The 21469-nt window shown below is 47.9% G+C and overlaps 1 protein-coding gene across 1 annotated transcript in view; it reads right to left on the bottom strand.

The window, feature by feature from the left end:
- Positions 1–9574: 9574 nt before the first annotated feature.
- LOC112470972 (somatomedin-B and thrombospondin type-1 domain-containing protein-like) overlaps positions 9575–21469 on the bottom strand; it is a 16792-nt gene continuing 4897 nt past the window's right edge. The window contains exons 2-5 of the mRNA XM_025039737.1: positions 19260–19454; positions 16399–16477; positions 13308–13484; positions 9575–9692 (exon numbers count right to left, since the gene is read on the bottom strand). Of these exons, the coding sequence (XP_024895505.1) occupies positions 9575–9692; positions 13308–13484; positions 16399–16477; positions 19260–19454 (569 nt within the window). The remainder of the gene's footprint in view (positions 9693–13307; positions 13485–16398; positions 16478–19259; positions 19455–21469) is intronic.

Genomic DNA, 21469 nt, shown 5'->3' with positions numbered 1-21469 from the left:
AGAGAAACTTTGGGGCCTGAAGCATCTGAGTTCGAATTCTGGCTATAATACACTTCCGTGCCGTGTGACCTACGGCAAGTCATTTTCTCCCTCTGGCCCTTGGCTTTCTCAAATGGGAAATGGGAAAATAATATCTACTTCAAGGGACTGCGGGAGTGTTTCAAGGGAAAGATGTACAGTGCTGAACCCAAGACGTGGCATACAGTGAGCGCTCAATTCCCACTGCGGCCGGGGGCCTACGTCTGTTCCTTAATGGAGATTTATTGTCCAGGCTGAGCCCCTCACAAACGAGAAATCACGAAGAACCTAAAATCATACTAGTTAACATTTATTGTGTGCCAGGCACTGTTCCAAGCACCTCACATGCATTTTCTAATTAATTCTTAGCAGCAACTCTATGAAACACAAGCCATGCAATTATCATCATGGGTGTCATCATGAATGTATCATCGACCACGACTCTGTGAAATTATCATCGTCCTTATTTACAGATGGGGAACTTTGTTATCCATTGCGACACAACAAATTACCCCTAACACTTGGTGGCCTAAGACAAGAATAAACATTTATTACCTCACACAGTTCCTGTGGCTCAGGCATTCAGAAGTGGCTTAACTGCGTGGTTCCGAAAGTGATCCTCCGATGAGAGGCAGTCAAGATGTCGGCTAGAGCTACGATCATCTGAAGCTGGTCCCCTCACCCAGCTGGCAAGCTGACAGAGGTTTCATGATTTACCTAAGGTCACCCGACAAGCAAGTGACACACCTGGGATTTGAACCCAGATCACATGACATGAATGCAACGTGCAACCACCATATGGTATCACTGGCCCTCAGTCCACACCTCGACATGGCTTCTGTTGGTGAAGAGGCACCTGGTGAGGTGGAGACTTCCTCAGCAGAAGGTCAGGAGGCCTAGGATGAAATCTCGGTTCTGGCACTAATTCACCATGTGACCTCAGGCGAGTCCCTGCCGCCATCCGGGCCTCAGTTTCCTTATTTGTCAAGTATGGGCAATAATAACTGCTCCCCATGTTGCTGAAGTGAATACAGAAAGTGAATCTGATCCTATAAAGCTTAGTCCGCAGACAGTATGCAAAAATACGTGTCCTTCTTTTAAGTTTTTTTAAATGTTTATTTATTTACTAGGCAATTATTTCACATGGTACCAATGGGAAAGGTATGAAAGGTTCTGCAAGGAAAATCTCCCTCTCGCTCTGTCCAGCCGCCCAGCTCCCCTCTCCAGAGGCAAACACCGCTACTAGCTTCTTGTTGAAATATCGCATTTCTTTATTTTCGTAAGCCAATGTAATTTCCAAGGACCTGCTGAGCTGGAGAGAATGTCAGCTCAGGCCCTCTTAGGGCTGGGGAGACTGGGTCCCACATGACATCAAGGCATGGAGGGTGGAGGGGTGGGGAAGGGCCTTTTGATTGTCAATTATCTAACCACCTTAGTTACTTTGGAGATGCCCCTTGTCCCAGGCATGTAGAACCATGGGAGCTAAGGGGAGGAGCTGGGGTTCCAACCAGGCTTGAACTTCATTATACCACTAATGAGTGGGTCCTGGCGGCATTAGGGAGAACGTCAAAATCGTGAGCATATAATTGCCCAACCATGAAGAATAGCACGGCCTCTCACTGGAATAATATGCGCGACTTAAAATTTTGACTATGGATAATGTGAAGATATTAACGACTCTCAAGCTATAAGGTAAAGTTAAAAATAAATAATTCTATACACAGCTAAGGCACTGCATTTTCCAGGAGGCTTTGCTGACCCCTGTCCCCATCAAAGGCTGCAGCATCTGGTATTTCTTCTGGGCTCCTGCAGCCTCCCGAGCCTGCTCCGTCACAGCCCTTCCAGCTCCAGGCTTTGACTTCCTGTGACTTAGGTGATCTGGTTAACGTAGCAGATGTGGGAGCCAGACAGCCCAGGTTCATATCCAGGTTCCTCTACTTTCCAGTTGTGTGTGACCTTGGACAAGTTATCTCACCTCTCTGTGCTTTATGAACTGGTACTGGTGACAAGTAGTTCCAAGGGCTTTAGTGAGGATTAAATGTGTCATCTCTTGTAAAGTCCTTGTCACAGTCCCTAAATGTTAGTTACTGTGGCTTGTCCCTCTCTGTACCAGATGACGAGCTCCATACAGGCAGTAACCTCTTATCTGTGTTCCCAGCACACAGCACAGAGTTCACATTCATTCCACAAATATTTATTGAGCACCTTCTCCGTGCCAGGTCCTAGGAAGACAAAGGTGAATGAGACCTAATCTGCGTTCTCATGGAGTTTATATTCTCAGAGGGCAGTGGTCCCCAACATTTTCGGCACCAGGGACCGGTGCTCCTATGAGAGTCTAATGCCTGAGGATCTGAGGCAGAGCTGAGGCGGCGATGCTGGCACTGGAGAGCGGCTGCCAATACAGATGGAGCTTCACTCGCTCCCCACTGCTCAGCTCCTGCTGTGCGGCCCTGTTCCTGACAGGCCATGGACCAGCACCAGTCTATGGCCCCTGTCATAGGGGACACAGCCAATAAACAAATAGGCAACTAAGTAAACAACGAGGCATAGGCTAGTGCTCAGCAGTATAAAGAAAACGAAATGGGTGGTGATGTAAAGCAGTCGGGGAAGACCCCTACCCCACCCCCCTACCCCAGAGTGGGTGATTGCGAAACGACATCTGATTGGCAGGAAGGGGCCTAGCCACAGGAAGAGCTGGGAGAACAGACTTTCAGGCAGAGGGCACAGCAAGCGAAAAGGCCCTTAGGCAGGAACATCCTCTGGAGGCTGGCTTGGTTGGAGAAGTTTGAGTAAAGAGGAGAATGGTGGGCAGGAGGTGGCAGTGGGCAGGAGGTGGGAGGGGTCAGAGGGAGCCCACCGCAAAGCCCTCGTCAAGCAGGATGAATGACATGGAGTCTTCTCCGAGAGCAGTGGGCAGCCACTGGGGGGGGCGGGTTTAAGCCCGAGTGCAACATAGGCCTTGCTTCCAGCAGCCTCCTACATAATAAGAATGGTCCCAGCCTAAATCTAAAGGTATCTGCTCAGCCAAGGCAACATCTGAGCTCAGCCTGGAGTCACCTCCATTCATCCTTGTCTCAGCCTCCTTGTGAGCCAGACTCGAGGCACCATTAATATAAATGATGCCCTTTTCTGACTTGATTTCCAAATGAATCCAACCATTCAAGATCTCTATTCCAGGAAATGTGAAATTTATGTAATGAAAATTAAAAGAGAAACGGGGGGAACAGCTCCTTAAGTGCCTTCTTCCCGGGTAAGTGAGCCAGGTCTGCGTGTCTGGCAGGAGGAGATGGATGAAGGCTCCACCCAAGGCTACTGGGAACCTGAGACCTGCAGGGAGGCAGGGAGCACATTGGCTGCGGGTGGAGGAATAAAGCCCCCAGGACCCCTTTCTTCCCTCAAAAACAGAGCCATGATAATAATAGCTCATGTCCACTGCTACATGCCCAGCCCTGATCTAAGCACTTTACTTACATGGGTTTTCTCATTCAAAACTCACAACAATCCGATGGGGTGGGCATTACTATTTTCCCCATTTTACAGATAGGGAAACTGAGGCTCGTACTGGAGAAATTACTTGATCAAGGTCACACAGCAAAACAGTGGCTAAAATGGGACTTGGGTCTTTTGTCTATTACCCTCACAGTCCTTCTTGTCCAGAGCTCAGGAGTCAGAGAGACCTGAGTTTGAATCTGAGCTCCAACGACTGACCTGCTGTATGACCTTGGACAAGCCACTTACCTCCCTGAGGCTTGATTCTTTTATAATCTCAGCAACTTCTCCCCACAGGGTTCATCTCTGAAGTATAGGAGATAATGTATAAAGATCCCAAGCACAAGATTTCAGGTGCCTTCTCAAACTGGAAAAAAAAAAATCTAAACTCATAGAACTTAAAAGCCTTAGGATAATGGCTTCAGGTGTGGCTTGATCCATGGGGCTGTAAAGATGTCATAGGGCTCGGTGTTCTCTCTCTCTCTCTCTCCATGTAGTGGACCTTCACTAGGAGCTCCAAGGTTATATCATTATTACAGCTAGAAATCTTGGTTAAAAGAGAGCTTCTTTTTCCCAAAAGTGTAGCAAAACCCCCAGGAATCACACTGACTAAACCACCTTGAGTCATATGCTCTTCCCATAACCACTCTCTAGAGCCAAAGGGATAAACTATGCTGATTGGTCCACCCAGGACCAATCACGCCCACACCTGGAGCTAGGGAGAGGGGCGCAGAAAGCCCAGGTTGAACCACTGCCAAACTCTAACACTGCAGGTGGAGAGCGAGAGTAAACATTAACAAGGGATGTTGTTTAAGATGGCAGGAGGAAGCGACCTCACAGACAGCTGCTGCAGCTTCTAGCTCCTCGAGGGACAGCCCTCAGATTTGGGGTCTGAGCCTCTGCCCCTGGTGAGAGCAAAAAACCAGCAATAATAATACATTGCTAGTATGTCCTAAATGCTCCACATATATCAACCAGCCTAACTTTCACATCTAAAAGAGAAGTTACTATTATCATCATCATCTCCATTTTACAGGTGGAAAACGAAGGCAAAGAGCTACTTGCCCAAGATTAAATGGCTGTTAACTGGCAAAGCAGAAAGCATATCAAAGCAGAAAGCATATCTGGCAAAGACCATGACCCCAACTGCCATGCCGGATGCTCTGTAAATGAGCAAAGGGACTCGGTTCAAAGCCCCTAGGAGTGCTAGGCAGAAACATGTGCCTTAGGCAGAGGGCACCACGATCCAGCTCCAGCCCGTCACTGGCAGCATGTGGAAATGCAGACCCAACTATGGCAAGATGTTCTAATTTTCCAAAATATGCCAGATTTTTATGTGAACTCTCCTGACTTTAATATGTGGACTCAATTGTTTAAACGTTGGGCAATCCAATAAAACATAGCACCATTCTACATGTCTAGATGGAACCAGCTACATAATTTGTGGGACCCAGTACAAAATGAAAAAGCAGGGCCCCTTGTTTAAAAACTATTACGCATTCAAAACAACAGCTGCAGAGCATTGCACTAAGCCCGGGCCCTTCTAAGTGCTGTGTAACTGCCCAGTTTGCCTCTAAGTGTTCCTAAATACTTGTTGAATGAAAGGAAAGAGAAGAAAAAATAAAAGAAAACAGACATGTATTTGGCACCTACGATGTATCAGACATAGCTTTATGTAATGGCTAACACTTATCAAGTGCTCACTATGCCCCAGGCACTGTACGTGCTAATACATCGAAACCTCACAGCAGCACTCGATTATTATTCCCATTTTCTAGGTGAGGAAACAGGGACTTAAGGAAGTGAATTAATTTGGTCATTGCTAATACAGCAGAGAATTGGTCTGAGGTGGCAGGGATGAGGGAGAACCCAGGAGAACTCATTGGAGAGGATGTAACAGAGAGAGGCAGAGAAAAGCAAGAGAAAAAGAAGCCACCGGAGCCTGTCTCCCAAGCTGGGCTGCACTCAGGTCTCTGCCACGACCGCGTGGAATTTGGGGAGGCCGCCGCACCCCGGAGAAGGGCCTATGGCATTTCTGAATCACGGTGTCATCCGCCCGGCTTGGCTCCTCTCCGGAGATCCAATTACTAAATGCAGCCGCATTCTTTAAAAATGTCTTTCCTCTTATGTAATGCAATAGTGACAAACTCCAAACAGATGGTGCTGTGACAAGTTTTTTTAAAAGTTGATTAGGAGCTCATCTTTCAAAATGAATGTATGGGCATTTAAATGAGCTTCAGCCGGCCTCCAAACTCTAACAAGACAAATCGCTTGATGAACCGGCCATGCTCACCTTCTCCCCACCAGGTGTTCACATGAGTGACTGGTGGTCAAGTTGACTTGCGAGCAACAGTCAGAAGATACCTGGTTTGGACAGAGTGGAGAAATGCCTTGGGCCTCTCAAAAGCCCCAAAAGCTGGAGCCTCCTCCATCTATTACCAAGATTTTTTTTTTTTTTTTCAAACTTTCACATCATCTTCGAGAGAGCAAACCATCTCTCTCCTGCAGGAAAAAGGGTTAGTCACAAACTATGTCAGATGCTGCCAGGGAGCTGTTTCTCTGCCTGCCCCCCCACTCCCCACCCTTCTTCTCAGTGTTCAGGAATGAGATCATTTCATTTGGAGCCAATTATAGATGGAGAACGCTGGGGATGTGCAAGGCAACCTCCTCAGAGCCCTCCCCTCCCATCGTCACAGGCTGTACCCTTCTGGGATGGGCAGGAACAGGAGGCTGGATGTCCGGTCCCAAGTTCAATCTCAGGGTTTGTGAAGGCCATGCATTCCTAAGCCACAGCTCAGATCTGTTAAGCTAGAATGCTGGGCCATTAGCTAAATGAAGTCTGCTAGCCTCAGATGTTCAGAGCTGGATTAGTCCATAGGGATCATCACTATACAGATGGGGACACTGGGGATGAGAGAGGGGAAGGGGCTTGCTCAAGGTCACATAGCAAGTTGGTGGCAAAGCCAGATAGCTGGATGGCAGCTCCTCCATATCCCGAGAGGAGGATGTCTGTTGTTTGGGACCTGCCCATCCCTAACACCTGCTGCTTCTGATACCGGCACCCTGAGTTTTCCTTGGGGAACTATCCTTTCCCCACTCTTGGTCCATGTGGTTCAAGTAGGACTGACTCCTCCCCTACCTCCAGGATGAGCACCTGGCCCATCCCCAGCCAATCAGAGCGGTCCATTCCCCACGGCCTGATTAGTTTTGAGATGAGCATGTGAGATGAGCCAGGCCAATGAGCAGCAACCCCAGGACTTTAGCTGAGGTTAAGGCCATTGGAAATTGAAATCTCTCTTCCTCTCAGCAATGCTGAACTAGGAGGAAGAAAACCTAGAGCTCCTGGCAGCCATCTATGCCACCACAAGATGCCTACCTAAGAATGAAGCCAGTGCAAAGGAGAGCAGAGCCACAAGAAAGATATAAAAGCTTTGACTTTTAAACCCCTGAATTCAGCTACACCTAAAGGCAGATCCATCCTGGATATTTTAACTACATGAGTCGAAAAGTTTTCATTTTTGTTAAAGTTGGTTGAATTCTGTCCCTCATCCCCAAAGGGCCTTCCTTGACTGAAGGTCTTTAGGTGTGGGGCAAAGCTCTGGAAACATCACACTCCATGCTCCTCATCTCCATCCTTAATACATTTCAGATTTTTTAAAAAGTATTAGCTAGATGGAGATACCTCCCCCTCCCCAGCAGATTCCCTGACTCTGCACAAGCCCCAGCAACACACTCCAGAGGAAGTACCCAAGGTCAATGCCCCATTTCATAGCACCCACGGGATGGCTCCGCCTTCTGGATACCTGTAACCAAGCTGTTCCTCACCACAGCCTCTGCCTTCCTGTTCAATCAAGAGCACAGGCTTTGGAGTTCAGTTCCATTCCTAGCTCCAGCATTTCCTAATCATGACAGCTCATGCAAGTCATTTGACTTTCCTGAGCCTCAGGTTCCTTATTTGTAAATGGATAAAAGATCACCTGCATTACAGGGCCCTTGAGAGGATTAAAACAGGCGTCACTATTTAGGGATGGGGGAAAATGGTAGCTACAAGAGACTCCAAAAAGTACGTACTACAGAGCCTGGGCAATTGAGGCGCTTACAGACTGCTTGGGAAGACAGTACCATACACATGTAAAATGATTTCTGCATAAAATAATTTGCACATAAAATGGCCTCCTATGGCCAAAACAAGTGTCGGGAAAGAGGCAGGGGGAGCCGGCTTCAGGGATACCTGGCCTGGGTGTGAGTCGGCCTCGCTGGCCTCCTGGTCAGTCTGCACACTGTGCCCTCCACTGCCCAGCCCTCCAATACACAGGTGTTGCTGAAAAGCTTAGCCAGTGACTCATTCACTCCCAGAGAGAGGGAACAGACAGTGATTCCCAGAAGTGCCCAGAGCCCTGATTTAGAAAGGAGGATTGAGTAGCAGCAACATTTGGGCCAGGTTGCTGCCCAGCACCAGGACAGCCAAAAGATACACCCCCTCCCCCAACTCCATACTCCATGCTCCTGAGTCCAAAGGCCGGGAACACTGGGCCAGCACACTCTTAGCGAAGGGAGGGAGTGAGCCACGATGCCCCCAAACTCTCCTTTCATGACAATAGTGCTTCCCCAAGTGGGGGACTCCACTGAGATGGTCTTACACAAACCCCGGATGGGACATTAAATAATAAACTACAAGGTGGATGGACCTTGAAAACATTATGCTAAGTGAAAGAAATCAGATACGGAAGACCATTCGTATGTTTCCATTTATATAAAATGTTCAGAATAAATAAATCCACAGGAATGGAAAGCAGATTAGTGGTTGCTTAGGGCCGGAGAGGTCTGACCAATAGGGAGTAACTGCTAATGGGTACGAGAACTTTCAGGGGGACAAAAATTGTTCTAAAACTTGTCTTTGGTAATGGTTATACAATCCTATGAATATACTAAAAAGGGCTAAATGGTACCCTTTAACTGAGATAATGGTATAGTATGTGAATTATATCTCGATAAAGCCATTAAAATATATTAATAACAGTTGACTTGCAAAGGGAGAAAATTAGTCCCCTTTCAAGTCTCTTGTAATTGTTCTAATTCCTCAAGGACCAAGTCACCATTAAATACCAGTGTGTCTGTACTGTCTCTCAAACACATGCTAATTTCTTGCTAAAACAAGAAGAGAGGCTTTATGTTCAGCAACTTGGGCAGGCAACAATACGTAGCCACACTTGTTTGGTTTCCATTGTATTCAATTTTCTGATTGCCATTTAATTACGGCAAATGATCATTCGTCTATTCATTCATTAATTCAGCAAATATTTATTGAGCATCCCTGCATGCCAGGCATTGTTCTAGGCACAGGGGACATAGCGGGGAACAAGGCAGACCAAAAACCCTGTCCTTGTGGTGCTGACATACGGCTAATGTAGGGAATCGTAGCAGTAGATGTAGCTCATGGGTTTCAAAACCCCACTCTGCCACTCAGTAGCTGTGTGACCTCAGGCAAGTGGCTTTACCTTTCTGTGCCTCAATTTCCTCACATGTAAAATGGGAGTAATAACTGCACCTAGCTCAGGATCCAATGAGTCAATACGTGTGAAGTGCCGGGACAGTGCATGGCACAGTGTAGGTATTTAATAAATGTTTGCTACTATTACTTATTTTTATCTCTAGTTGTGATAAAACGGTTCTCTTTAAACACATGTATTTAAGTATAAGCTGTCTTTTAAAATAAATTCATTTAAGCAAAAAAAAAAAGAGTAGAGAGTCAAAAAAAAAAAAGTCAGTGTACAGGTAAGAAGAACAGGGCAAAAGCCACCAGAGTGTGTTTAGGAGATGACATTTGGGAAGCCCCGAACTAGAGAGAGATGTTCGCAAGGCTGTGACTCAGCTGGCACCCAGTGGAAACACAGAGCTATTTTCAGTGTCAACATAAGGACAAGGCTTCTTCCTCTAGTCTCAAATTTGCAGACTTCTCCTCGCTCCCTGGTTTTGTGGGATCCCAAGCTAGGGGTGGGGGGTGGGTTCCCTCCCAGCTGAGAAGGCTTTGAAAAGAAAGGGGTTGGACAGTTAGGGGGCTCCAGCGCTAGATGAAGATGAGGCTGTGGACCTCGGGGCAAGAACAGTCCCGGAGCTGCCCGAGCCTCTCCCAGGTCCCTTGGCACCGGGGGTGGCCGGCCGCTTGCCACAGCAACAGCTGGTTCCTGCAAGAGATGGGGCTGGTTTAGTGGCATAATGAATCTCTGGGCTCCGGGGACATTTGCCTGTGTGGGCCCCTTCTTCCGTGCAAAAAATATTTTTAATTCATAGTTTATGAGTACATAAACTATGAGTGTATAAAGATCGATATAACCCAGGCTGGATTCATTATTAGATCTTTATGATTATTATATTTTTTTCTTCTGATTTGAAAAGAAATTAATTTTTAAAAATTTTTCATGGGCCCTAAAAGTGGGCGAGCACTGGGACCTGTGTCTACTGTGCCTGATGGAGAATGGCCCTGAGCTGGCCACAGAGCGCCAACCCCAGAGGCCACACAGGGCAATCCGGACCCAGTTCTTAGGATCTGGTGAGGTGGCAAACCTGGCAAGTTTCTTAACCTCCCTTCGCCGCCCGCCCCCGCCTCCTCCTGTTGGGAGGCAACACAGTGGAGTGAGTAAGAACCAGGCTCTGGAATCAGCAGGGGTCATGACCCAGCTCCTAGGAGCCTCCTCTGTCTCTTCGATGGACCACAGAGATATCCATAATCTCTGCCTCTCTGAAGTGCTGAAAGGGTTCTATGAGATGCTCTGTGCAGAGAAAATAAAATGATCATGACAATAATAGCTAACCATGTCAGCCACGAGAACGAAAGAGCTAATGCTACAAGGCAGCCATGTGGACGAAATTTGCAAACCTCATATCAAGCAAAAGAAGCTAGATTCCAAAAGGCACCCCCGGCATCTTTTCGTGTATGTAAAGTTTGAAAAAAAGCAAAATTAAACTAGAGTGTTCAAGGCTCTCCACTGAGGTGAGTAAAGCTATTAGGAGAACTATACGATGGATTCCCATGATAGTCAGGGTGGCGGTTTCTTTTATGGGGAGGGCAGGGCTGTGGTTAGGGGGATTTGGGGGGGCTGGCCAGGTTTTGTTCCTTGACTGATGACTACCCAGGTATGTCTCCTTTCCAAACATTTATTAACCTGTTGATACATTTTTTAGCCAATTCTCTGAAGGTATAATTCAAATCTTTAAAAAAAGAAGCAAATAATAACAATAATAAACACCGATTGAGTGCCTATTAAGTGCCCAGCACTGTCCTAAGCATCTTAATACAGTACCTGACACATAATAGGTGCTTCACAAATAATAGCATTTAAAGTTACCACTATTATTGCCATCCTCATTATATAAAATGGAGTTAATGTCCCTTGTCTCAAAAAGCCTTGGGAGGCCTAAATGATGTAAAGCATCTACCTGGTGCCTGGTATACAGTAGGTGCATGACTATGGCAGGTGCTCTTTCTGCTTGTCCCAAACTCAGAGACACTTCTCAGGCTAAATAAACCCTCCTAAAATCCCCACCCGACAGGCTAATCCCTCCCGGGTCCGTGCCCTTTGCACGCCCGCCCTCGCCAGCTGCCCACGGAAAGAATCCAGCTGACAGCTCGTCTCTATCCTCACTTTGATCCTCCTGCTCTGCCCAGTCCTGCCTGGTGAGCTCATGCCCCAATCAGACCTTCCGTCACCTGTTGTGAGCCTGGCCGGGGTGGGAGTGGGGAGTGGGGGCTCCCTCTGGCATAGCCCTGGCTCTCTTTTCATTCCTGCCCCTCCCTGGTGGAGCCAGAGATTCCTACACACTCATCTCAGCCTCACCAACTGCCATGTTCCTCATCCCGGAGTATTTGCATCCAAAAAGAAAAATTTGGAATTAATCAGAGTTTTAGGGCTAGAAAGGCATATCCAGTGATAGATGGATAAACCAAAGCTCTAACAAGTGAGCATGTAGCCCAAAGAATGAATCTCTAATGGTAGAATCTCGGGTCTAGGACATACAAGTGGGAGAAAAGTTGGAGGGGGGTAGACAGAGAGGGCCTCGCTAGAGTGTGATCATACTGTCTGCCATTTGTTTACTGGGCGCCTACTATGTACCAGGTACATCACATCCATTACATTTCATTTTCATAATGTATGGATTATTATACCCATTGTGTAAGTTAGACACGACGACAGCAGCTTCCACGACTGAGCATCTATGAGAAGCCAGGTGCTATTCAAAAGGCACGGGATCATCCCCCGATACAAGTGGTGGGGACTTTCGGTGCCAGGTGGAGGGTTAGCCCAGAGTCACACAGCTAGTAAGGGCCAGAGGCTGGGTTTGAATCCAGATCTGGGCAGTCCCAGTGCCTCTTGTTCAGGAACATCTGTCCCTAACGTCCCATCTGTCACTGGCATTGCCTGCTCTAGGTTTGCAGTGAGTGGGGCTGCTCAATTTTAAAAGGCAGAAATTAACACTGTTAGGAATAGGGAGAAGAACTCCCTGGACAGACCCCAGAAAGTGCTCCTGTTGCTACACGATAATAATCCCTGGAAAAGCACTGGCAGTGAGAACAGTCTCGACTAGTCTTTAGAGCTTGGCTCAGGGATCTGAACAGTATAGGTTCTGCCGCTTGCTGGGGGTGTGTGACTTTGGGTACCTCTTCCTGCCCCAGTCTCCTCATCCGGAAAGTAAAGGTCCTAAAAGTACCCATCTGGGTTAATGGAATGTTTCAATGGCATACTGTGTGTCAGCGTGTCCTCACTTCCTTCCACCCTCCCCCTCGTTCACTCCACTCCAGCCACGATGGCAGCACGCTCCCACCTCAGGGCCTTTGCACTTGCTGTGCCCTCTGCCTGGAACACCTTCCCCCAAATATCCACATGGATTCCTCCCTCATTTCCTTCAGATCTCTGTTCAAATGTCACCTCCTCCGTGTCATCTTCCTTGAAAAATAACAGCCCCCAGAACTTCCCACTCATTCTGCTTCCTTTCCTTATCTCCCTCCTGACAAATTAAAGATTTACTTCCTAACGTCTGTCTCTTCGCAGCAGAATGTTGTCTCTGTAAAGAAGGGGCCGCATCCGCTTTATTCACGGCGTCTTCCCAGTGCCTAAAACATTGCCCGGCACATGCTCAATAGTAAGTGCTCAACAAATATTTATTGAATGAATGAATAAATAAATGCACGAATTAATATAAAGAGGTTAAAAGAATGTTTGGCACATAGTAAGCACTCAATATGAGCTGCTGTTATAATTAGCACGTTAAGTACTTTCTGAGACACTTGCCTTTGTGAGAGGAGGTCTAGGGGGCTGATATAAGCCCCCAAATGAGTATCTTGCAGTGTGACCTTGGCTAAGGCACACTGCCTCTCTGAGCCTCAGTTTCCCCATCTATAAAATGAGAGTAACCAAACTTGGCTTTTAAAGGGAACTGTAAGGATTCGACAATAATATCAACTCCCTTTTCTTGAGGTCTTTCTGGATGCCAGGAGCTATGTTCAGTCCCCAACATACATAATCATACTTAAACTTCACCAATGCCCCGTGGAGAGCTTCTCTTATTATGTGCATTTTTGGATGAGGAAATTGGGGTTCAGAGAGGTTATGAGATTTGCCCTGAGTCACACAGCTCTAAGAGGCAAGAGCTGCTCCTCCTCAGACACTGAGACCAGGATCTTCCAAGAACTGGCCCTGACCAGGGATCAGCATCTTGCTTCTATGGCACCATCATCTCTCAGACAGCAAAGAAACCCCAGACTCTGCAGTCACATGTTCCCGTGTCCCAGCCCCACTGCTCACCCGGAAGCCTCACCACCGTCTCCATAGCAGCGCCGGCTCCTGATGTCCTGGGCAGGCCACTCACACCTCACACAGACCATATGACCCTGGGCCAAATACTTCATCCACTGGGCATGGGGTGCCCTCACCTGCCGGCAGCTCCCTGGAATGGGCCCCAGACGGAACTGGACACAGTACCTGCAGCCACACAAGGAGACACCACCCCAAGCACCTGTGAGCATTTATGAAGTGCCTACTGTACACCTAGTCCTATGTAGGCCCAGGCTAATACAATATCTCCCCGACATAGCAACCTTTTGGGCAATCCAATTTATGTCAACAGGTTGCATACAAGAGACTCAGCTCCTGCTTTTTAAGTTAACCTCATTGAGGGCTTCCAGGTGTCAGGCTCGAATCCAAAAGGCTACATGGTTCATTTCTCATCTGTCTCCCCACTAGTATGTGAGCCCCACAGAGGCAGGAATTTGTGTTTGTTCCATTCATGGTTGTGTCCAACTCCTAGAAAAGTCCCGACTCAGTAAAAATTTGCAGAATGAATCATTGGGCCAATGGACTAGAGAAACCTTGTAAGGTAGGTGTTGCCTCTGTCTACAGATTAAGAAACTGAGGATCAACGAGTTAACTTGCACAGGGTAGCACAGCTACTAAGTGGTCGTGCCTAAAATGGAACCACCTGAACCGGAAAAGCGTAAATTGACACTCCTAACCACTCCACTGCGTTTTACAAAAGATCCTATTTTGTAGAAGAGATTCTCCACAAGAATTATTTTGAAAAGGAAGCTCCCTATTCTGGGGTATCTGAAATAAAAGCCAATTCACCAAAATTTTGCTTCTACCCAACTTCTCTACAAGTAGCAGTAAATAGCTCCCCCTGCTGGAGGAGATGCAGCTTGTCAAGGACCCAGGGATGACTCTGTGTGGGGCTAGTGCCCCCTGGTGGCTACAGTCTCTGGGAGGCCTAAGGAGAAGAGTTTTCTAGGAAGGAACCTGTCTGTCTCCAAGCTCCTTCCTCTCTGAGCTGCCCCAGAACTCCTCAGGAATTTGTTCCTTACCAGAGCCTGTGATAAATGGAAAGTTTGTCTTCCCAATACGCTCCTGCTTCCCCTTTTGGTGGTGTATTTGGGGAACTCTTGCCCCACACTTTTTGGTCTTAGAAAAGCAATCAATCAGGGTGGCTGGTCCTGGCTCCCCACACCTGCCACTAGCCTCCATAGATGACTGAAGCCGACCCATTAGAGTTCCCATCTTCCTGGCCACAGTGATTGATTCAGGGATGGGCCTGGGATTCAAGCAGGACCAATAAAAGTCTCCTCCAGAAATGGCACGCTGAGACTAGGAGGAGAGGCTCCTTCCACTGGCGTTGCTGAGCTGGGAGGATGTGGGGCTGCTGGTGGCCATACTGGCCAGTGCAGGGAGAATGGCTGCTTGAAAATGAAACCAATACATGGAGAGAGAGGGAAGGGGAGAGAATAAGAAACAGAGAGAGAGAGAGAGAGAGAGAGAGAATGAATATGAGAGTGAGTTCTGACATTATTTGGCCTCTCGGCTCTGGCCATGCTTGAAGTAATACTGTTTCAAAACCTCCTACCCAGTTATGTAAACCAATAATTCTCCTTTTCACTTGAGTCAGTTTGAGCTGAGTTTCTGTCACTTGCAATGAAAGGAATCCTAACTAATATAGCTCTCCTCTCTATCTCGCGGTTGCTGAGCTGGGAGGATGTGGGGCTGCTGGTGGCCATACTGGCCAGTGCAGGGAGAATGGCTGCTTGAAAATGAAACCAATACATGGAGAGAGAGGGAAGGGGAGAGAATAAAAAACAGAGAGAGAGAGAGAGAGAGAGAGAGAATGAATATGAGAGTGAGTTCTGATATTATTTGGCCTCTCAGCTCTGGCCATGCTTGAAGTAATACTGTTTCAAAACCTCCTACCCAGTTATGTAAACCAATAATTCTCCTTTTCACTTGAGTCAGTTTGAGCTGAGTTTCTGTCACTTGCAATGAAAGGAATCCTAACTAATATAGCTCTCCTCTCTATCTCCATTGTCACTGCCTTCGTTCAGACCTTATTCTTTCAATTGACATTTATTGAGTATCTGCCATGTGCCAGGCACCGTCCTGGAAGCTTAAGCCCCACCACCACTGTCCCCAACACACTGGTCTGTCTCCAGTCCCTGCAATTCACTTCACAAGGTGCAGGGCTACCGCCCTGATCTAAACAACTTCATCTCTCATCTGGACCATGGCAGTAGCCTCCCCATTAGTCTCCTGACTCCCTCCTTGCATCTCTGCAACTGAGTCTCCAAACAGCATTCAAAGAGACCATGCGAAAATCTAAGTCAGGTCATGTCACTCTGCTCAAAACCCTCCCACGCTTCCCATCTCATATGAGAAAGTACCCAGCTTCCCACCACACTCTATAGGCCCTGTGTGATCTGACCCACCCCACCTTCATATATTTCTGACCTTATTTCCTATTCTTTCACTCTCCCTGCTGTCCAGCCACACTGGTCTTCTTGGTGAGCCTTGAACACACCAGGCATGCCCTGCCTCAGGACCTTTGTACGTGCTGGTCCCTTTTTCAGACATGCTCTTCCCCCAGAAGGCCTTCTCTAGATCTTAGTTCAAATACTTTCTCAGGGAGGATATCCCTGGCACCCCATCCTGTTCCCTGCTTTATTTTTCTTCGTAGCACCTGTGCCCTGTGACATGCTAGTTATTTATTTATTGTCTGTCTCCTTTAACTAGACTGTCCACTTCATGAGGACACATATTTTTGTCCTTTTTTGCTCCTTGCTGTAGCTCCAGGCCTAGCACACTGCCTGCCATATAATGGGCACTCAGTAAATGTTGAGTGGATGGATGGATGGATGGATGGATGGATGGATGGATGGGTGGATGGATGAAGAAAGTTGAATGGAAACCAATTATTAAGAACTTCAAAATCTGTGTTAATGAGCTTACAAATATAACAAGACAAGAAATAGAGAGATATCGAAACTGTCAACATAAGAGAAAGACATGATGAAAGTTTAATCCAAGGAAAATGTCCACAAATTTTAGTTTGATTGTGTGTTCATTTGCTTCAACTTACCCTACTGTCTCCAGCTCCTTGGCGACACCTTGCTTCTTCCTCTCTTTGCCGTAGCTGCCTATGGTTATCAGAGCAGGGACTGTGGGCCAAGGAGGAAACAGAGTTAGGTAGCTCAGCACCCCCTAGGCTAGGACACCATAGGAATCAGGGTTAGGTACTCCTGCCGTGGAGTTATTTATGCGGCAGCCCTAAGGAGACAATAGGATCTTGAAACTGGCAGTCCCCACTAGCACACTTTATGCAATGCTGGAGGCAAGATCATATTTATTTCTGAGGGTCAGGGACTACCATAGTGGCTTGCATAGTGAGCCTCAAAAGTTTTTCAAATGAATGATTTCGATGAATAATGAATGAGTAAAAAAGTAGATAAAAGGGTTAATAAGTGGATGGATGGATGGATGGATGGATGGATGGATGATGGATGGATGGATGGATAAAATGATGGAAGGAAGGTAGAAAGGATGGATGACAGGTAAATAAATGGGAAGATGGGAGGATAGAAAAAGGAGAGATGGAGAGATGATAAATGGAAAGAAGGATGGATGGAGAGATGACAGGTGGATGGACAGATGAATGGATAAAAGAAATGGATGGGAAAGTAGATGGATAGATGGGTGAACGAATGGGTGGGAAGAAATAAGGCTAGAAGAAAGAAGGTACAGAGGGATCGATGGATAAATGAATTTACATAATCATTTCCTTGGGCCAATTTCTAGGTCTCTTCCTTCCTAGAGCAGACAGAGACCACTGGGAAGGAGAATCGAGGGTCAGTCCTCGAGAAATTGGTGATTCCTTAGGAAAACAAAAATGCCAAATGAAGTCTCTGCCCCTCGCTGTTCTCTGAGTGATGGAGCTGAATCAAAGATTTGGTGTAGAACTAATTCTTGTGACCTAGACAAGGGCCACACAGGGCCGGGGCGGGGTGGGGAGGAGGGGAATCCCAGGCCCTTCCTCCCTGCTACTGCCATAGAGACTGGGCTTGGTTTTTGCCATACACACTTAACACACAAATTCCCTTCCCTCTGGCATCCATGGTGCTTCTTTTGCTGCAGCCTGAAGCAGTGAAGAGAGCCCCAGAGAAGCCTGGGTTCTAGTCCCAGCTCTGCCACTTATAGCTGAGTGATCTTGGTCAAGTTACTGCACCTCTCTGAGGCCCCGTCTCCGCATCAGTGAGATGGGGATGATACTAGTACCTACATCATGGAGTTATTTAAGATGAGCCATGTATTTCGGGCAAGTTTTGTGCCTCCCTGAACCTTGGTTTGCCCTTCTCTAAAGTGAGAATAGTAACACTGGCCTTCCAGAGTCAAGGAATGTGGCAAAGTGCTTGCACATAGTGGGGCGGTCAGGAAGATTCTCCCGGAAAAACTGACAAGCAGGCAGGAAATGATGGGCTGGGCAAGGTTAGATGCGAGTGGCAGGGGAGAGGGAGAAGGATTTCAGGGAAAGGAAATGACTTTCCCACTGTCGTCACCCCCTTGCCGGAACCCCGGTCCAGCCACCATCCTCTCTCACCTGCACCACCGCAGTCACCTCTCTCCCGATCTCCCTGCTACCCTCAGACCCCTTCCAGTCTGTTCTCCCCACAGCAGCCAGAGTGATCCTTTAAAACACGGGCGGAGGGAGGAAGGAGATGAGGTCACAGGAGGCTAGAGCCAGATCGCATGGAGTTTATAGACCATGATGAGGAGTTTAGGTTTCCCCCTGAGGGTGCTGGGTAGCTACTGAAGAATTTAAAGCAGGAGGGAGTGCCAGGGTAAGAGTTGTGCTGTAGAATGAGCTCCCCTCCCTGCCAGGCTGTAGCATGGGGAGAGATCGATTGGCAGGGTACAATTTCGCCCTGCCACCTGCTGTCCTCCCCCTTCAGGAAAATCACTGCCACTCTCTCGGTCAATTTCTGCAGCGGTAAAATGGGCATCGGCTATTTTTTTGGAGCGATATAAAAATCTTTTGTCAGGGTATGTGATGTAGCCGACATCTGTAGTTTTGCCTACGCTGCATCCATTCTCCCAATTTTCCTTTGGAGAACACCCCTCCCCTACTTTCATTCAGATGGGGCTGCCCTCCACCTCCCAGCTTCAAAGGGAGTACCCTCGTCTACGGCCATGCTACCCTGAACGAGCCCGTCTGATCTCAGAAGCTAAGCAGGGTCGGGCCTTGGATGAAAGACCACCTAGGAAGACCAGGCCCTTAGGCGTAAAAAATAAAAAAATAAGGGACTGTAAGCTGATAAGGTCCTTGCAACCTTTGAGGTCAACCAAGGATTGCCTCGCCCCCCCCCGTCCCCCCAAAAAAGAGGGAGCACCTCCAGGCTTGGCCAATCAGAGTATCCTATAGCTCTGGCCAAATTGATTGTTCAGCAGTAGATACATGACCCAGGTCGAGCCAATGAGATTTCATCCCAGGACATTTACTGAAACTATGAAAAAGAGGCCTTTTCTTCCAGCTGATCAAAGACCATTGCAGGGGAAGAGCCGGCCTGAGAATGAGGCCAACTCAGAGGAAAACAGAGCAGAGAGATGAAGAGAGATTCCTGGCGACATTGCGTGAGCCCCTGGATCCAGCCATGCCTGAACGCAGCCATTAAAATTTTAGTTACATGAGCCACGCATTTTTGCTCGAGTCAGTTTAAGTTAGGTTTCCCATCATGGGCATTCAAAGCCCTGACTGATTCACACTGGGAGATGAGTAGAAAGGAGATGTTGAGATGCCCAGGAGAAATCAGAGCGTCTTACCTCATTCCCAAGGTGAAGAGAGGAAATCGGGGCAAAAGGAAGGCGAAGCCCCACCCCCAACTCAGACCCCCCATGGGATCTGACATCCACCTCCGGTGGCTGCCCCTGGTGGCCAACCCAACTCACGCAAGGACTGCAGGCACTCTGCTCCCTGGCGGCTCCGGTACTCCACACAGCCAGCCTGCTCTTCCAGAGGTGGACACAGAGCACCCCCATTCCTTGGCTCCTGCAGGACCTGCCTCTGGCGGACACGGTAGGAGACCTGACAGGGCTTGACACAGCGACTCCAGCCACTCCACTCGGCCACAACGCAGGAGACCGCTGGAAGAGAAAGCAGCGTCTCCAAAAGCACCCCTGGCACCTGTTGTGGGGTGGCCTCAAGCCGGTCACTTAACACTCTGAACCTCGTTTTTCTCATTTATTATTATTTTGTTTTTCTCTTTTATAAAATAAAGAAAATGGAATCTACCCAAATGAATTGATTTTAGGATTTAAGACGGTATAATCTGCGTGAGAGATGTGTGTACATATTTCCCCTAGGAGCCGTGGTGCAGTATTTGTCAGCTCAGTGTTCACAGAGATTTTACAGAACATAACTATTGTGAATTGCGAGCACCGATTGTGGATATTTATACACACACACACAGAGGAATTCTAAATACCAAATGCGGCATAGTGGTTACCTCTGAGCAGAGAAGGAATGAAAGCGACTGGAGAGGGAAACACAAGCTCCAGGAACGTCTGTCAAAGCTTGTTTTTTAGGTTTTCAGGAGGGTTTGTTCTATCATTCCCTCTATCTTGGAGTATGTCTGAAATATTTCATCATAAAAAAAGAAGGAAGGTGCTAGGAGCCCATGTCCTTGGGATGCTCCATGTGCCCCCCACAATCGGGATCCCACTGAGTAGGTGTTTTCTGATGACGTGGCCTCTGGGACCTTCAGCTTCTTCATCTAAATCCACAGTCCCGGACTAGGGCTAACCCAGACAGAGAAGGTGGTCAGGCTGGAACACACAATCCAAGGACTTCCCCAGAGGAAGACTTTCCATGGATGTGCTAGTAATCCTTGACACTGACACACTCGTATAGTCACGCACATACAAGGCAGCTCCTACTCTCAAAATTAATGCACTCATCCCACAGGTATTTACCGAGCGACTACTGTGAGCCAGGGGGACACAGGGGTGAACAAGAAAAACAGGCCTGTCCTTGTGAAAAGGGTTGTGAAAAGGGCTCATCAGCTATGAGCCATGTCCTAGTTCAGCAACATGAAAAATGTGAGAAGTGTATATCCTTGAACTGAGGGAATGAGGGTATTGTGTTGTAAACACAGCCAGCGTTGCTTCTGGTGACGTCACACTGCTTGTGCGGATCTTCACTCCTAGCAGAACTGAAAAGCTCAGAGGAAGGAAGGAGGAGGGCAGGAGGGAAGAAGCAGGGAGGAAATCGGATATGACAACCTAACGATCATGAGTGCTTTCAATATCCACCTAATAATGACATCAACTAAGTCACTGGTGCTGAGCCAGGCAAGTCACATACCCAGCTTCATGTAATTCTCATGACAATTGTAGGAGATCGTGCCCTTCAGGAACCTATGCATCACAGAGGCTCCCTGACCCCCAGCTGCCAGTTGAGTTCGGCCAGTGGTGGGGCACCAGCATGGAGGAGAGGCCAACCCACGGGTTACTGCCCCCACCCCTCGCCTCAGCCTTGCTCTTGGGTGGGGGGGACCCTCAGCCATGCGTCCTGCTCTCCCCAGCCTCCGACAACACTGTTTCCTCTTGTGCCCCAGTGTGAACAGAGCCCACATCAAATTCTCTTCCATTCAACTCTCCTGGGTATACGATCTGTCACTTGCCAGGACCTCAATTCCTATATGTATCTGTACTATTGGCAAATGATTTCACAGAGGAGGAAAGTGGGACTAAAGAGGGCAGAATATCTGAGTTGAGCCCAGGTGTCGGAGCCAGACAAAGCTGGATTCAAACTGCAGTCTCACAGCACTGCTGCAATGGTAGATGGGAAGCACCGAGCAGACTGTAAATGTTCGATGCCACGGGGGTCTTTAGGCATTGATCGAACTACTATTTAGGGCCCACTGTGTGCCAAGCCCTGGGCCAGGTGCTGGAAACACAGACGAGCAACGCAGGAAAAGCCCCTGCCCTGGAGGAGTTGACATTCCACAGGAGAAGGACAATAAACAACACAGCATATGAAGTCCTTTCAACCAGCGATCCATGCTCTGAGAAAAAACAAAGCCGAGTAGGAACAGCAGGGTGGGGTGATGAGAACTGTTTTAGATGGAGGGGTCGAGGAGGGCCTCTGTGACAAAGAA

This window comes from Pteropus alecto, unplaced genomic scaffold (genome assembly GCF_000325575.1).
Source record: "Pteropus alecto unplaced genomic scaffold, ASM32557v1 scaffold45, whole genome shotgun sequence".
Lineage (NCBI taxonomy): Eukaryota > Metazoa > Chordata > Mammalia > Chiroptera > Pteropodidae > Pteropus > Pteropus alecto.
Note: the sequence above shows the minus strand (reverse complement) of the source record. Positions and strands in the feature narration are given on the sequence as shown.